A 1552-nucleotide genomic window follows, 5' to 3' on the forward strand; every position below is an offset into this window, starting at 1 on the left:
CAAATATTGAGATTGCCCAAGCCAATCCATGGTACTAATCCTGACAGCTCCTCCAAATCGCACTAACTTGATTGTGTCCACCCATCCTTGTTCATCAGCTTGGAACCTTTGAAATGAAAGCTGCATTGGGTACATGGAAAAAACAACAAAAAGGGAGGATAAATGATAGCCACCAACCTAATTGTTCACAAATATCTGTATAAGTTATTAAGGGTGTTCATAGAAGTTGATCCTTTAGCCGTGTCTGTTAGATGGTCAAATCTAGGCGCCAACTCAAAAATGTTGGCGTCCAAGTGTTAGTGTTCAACTACTTCTGACAATGAAGTAGTAGCAGATAATCAAGAACACAAGAGAATCTGAAAGAGTCTATATTTCTTTCACTAGTAGCAGATAATGATTAGATTAGAAAGCAAAAGAACGCATACCACACCAGCTGCTCCTGCTGTTAAAGCCATAGGTGCAGTGACAGCGCTTAATCCAGATGAGCACATAACTGGAATCTGAACTGCTCGGGAAATGGAGTATGCAGCTGCTAGCGTTGGTGTGGCCTACATTTTAAAGAGGAAAAATATCACATTTCCATCACAAGTGTGCTAAGATTTCTTATTCGTACTGTTGTTACCTTCTCGATCAAACCAAGGACACCAGGTTTTGATGGACTTGAGTATTTCCCTCCTTCAGTTTGGATTATATCAGCACCTTCCTGTTCCAGCAACTCTGCTAGCTTCACCTTTTTAAATTGAACAAAAAACAACGAGAGATTGTGTTAGTGACAAATCTCAGTTTACGAGGAAATAAATGAGCTACCTGATCAGGGAGACTAAGCATGTGTGGCACGGTTACAGACAGTGTAATGGATGGAAGAATCCTTCTAGTTTCTCTAGTGAGCTTTAGAATCTGACAATGGCACCACAGAATAGTGACGAGATAGAAATAGCTGAAAATACTCGAGGAACTGCAAGGAAAAGTACGATCATGATTCATATACCTGTTCAGGGGAAAACTGAATTCCCATCTCGTAGAAAGAATCATAATTTCCAATTTCCACCTGCATTTAGCACAAGGATTTTAATGTTTGGTATGACAGACAATCCGATCGAAACCAGTCAAGTTCATCGCATCCTAACCATTTGGGCACCTGCTTCCACTGCAGAAGGAAATGCCAAAGGGTCCACAGAGGAAACACAAATATGCAAGAACAAGATCATCATAAGAAAGAAGAGCTGTGGAACTCTGAAAATGCGAGCTACTGAGGCAGCGAGCAATCTGCTTGAACAAGGTAATCATGCAGCGTTGGAACTCTGTCGTGAGCATCAAAGACCAAATATTACCAAATATTAAGATCACTGACAAACCAAATAATACCTTATTTTTAACAGCTATCTAGAGGATCTGGCTTTTTGACTTGAAGCTGGTTCAAAGAAGACAAATCAAATATACAAATACTAAGATGAAAGCATAATGAAGTAGTTAACTTTTTCTACTTTACCTGATTATAAGATCTACAGCTTCTTGCTCAGTATTTTGTTGCACGAGTAATTATTAGAAAAAC

General features: G+C 39.4%; 1 protein-coding gene across 1 annotated transcript; it reads right to left on the reverse strand.

Annotated features, from left to right (window-relative positions):
- Positions 1 to 380: 380 nt before the first annotated feature.
- On the reverse strand, positions 381 to 1211 carry LOC121990718 (uncharacterized protein ycf23-like). The gene is made up of 5 exons (XM_042544799.1): positions 1128 to 1211; positions 989 to 1048; positions 808 to 897; positions 623 to 730; positions 381 to 548 (listed from the first exon to the last, which is right to left on the reverse strand). The coding sequence occupies exons 1-5, from the start codon at positions 1209 to 1211 to the stop codon at positions 381 to 383; spliced, it is 510 nt and encodes a 169-aa protein (XP_042400733.1).
- Between the last annotated feature and the right edge of the window lie 341 nt (positions 1212 to 1552).

The sequence above is a fragment of the Zingiber officinale genome, chromosome 6B, assembly GCF_018446385.1.
Source record: "Zingiber officinale cultivar Zhangliang chromosome 6B, Zo_v1.1, whole genome shotgun sequence".
Classification (NCBI taxonomy): domain Eukaryota; kingdom Viridiplantae; phylum Streptophyta; class Magnoliopsida; order Zingiberales; family Zingiberaceae; genus Zingiber; species Zingiber officinale.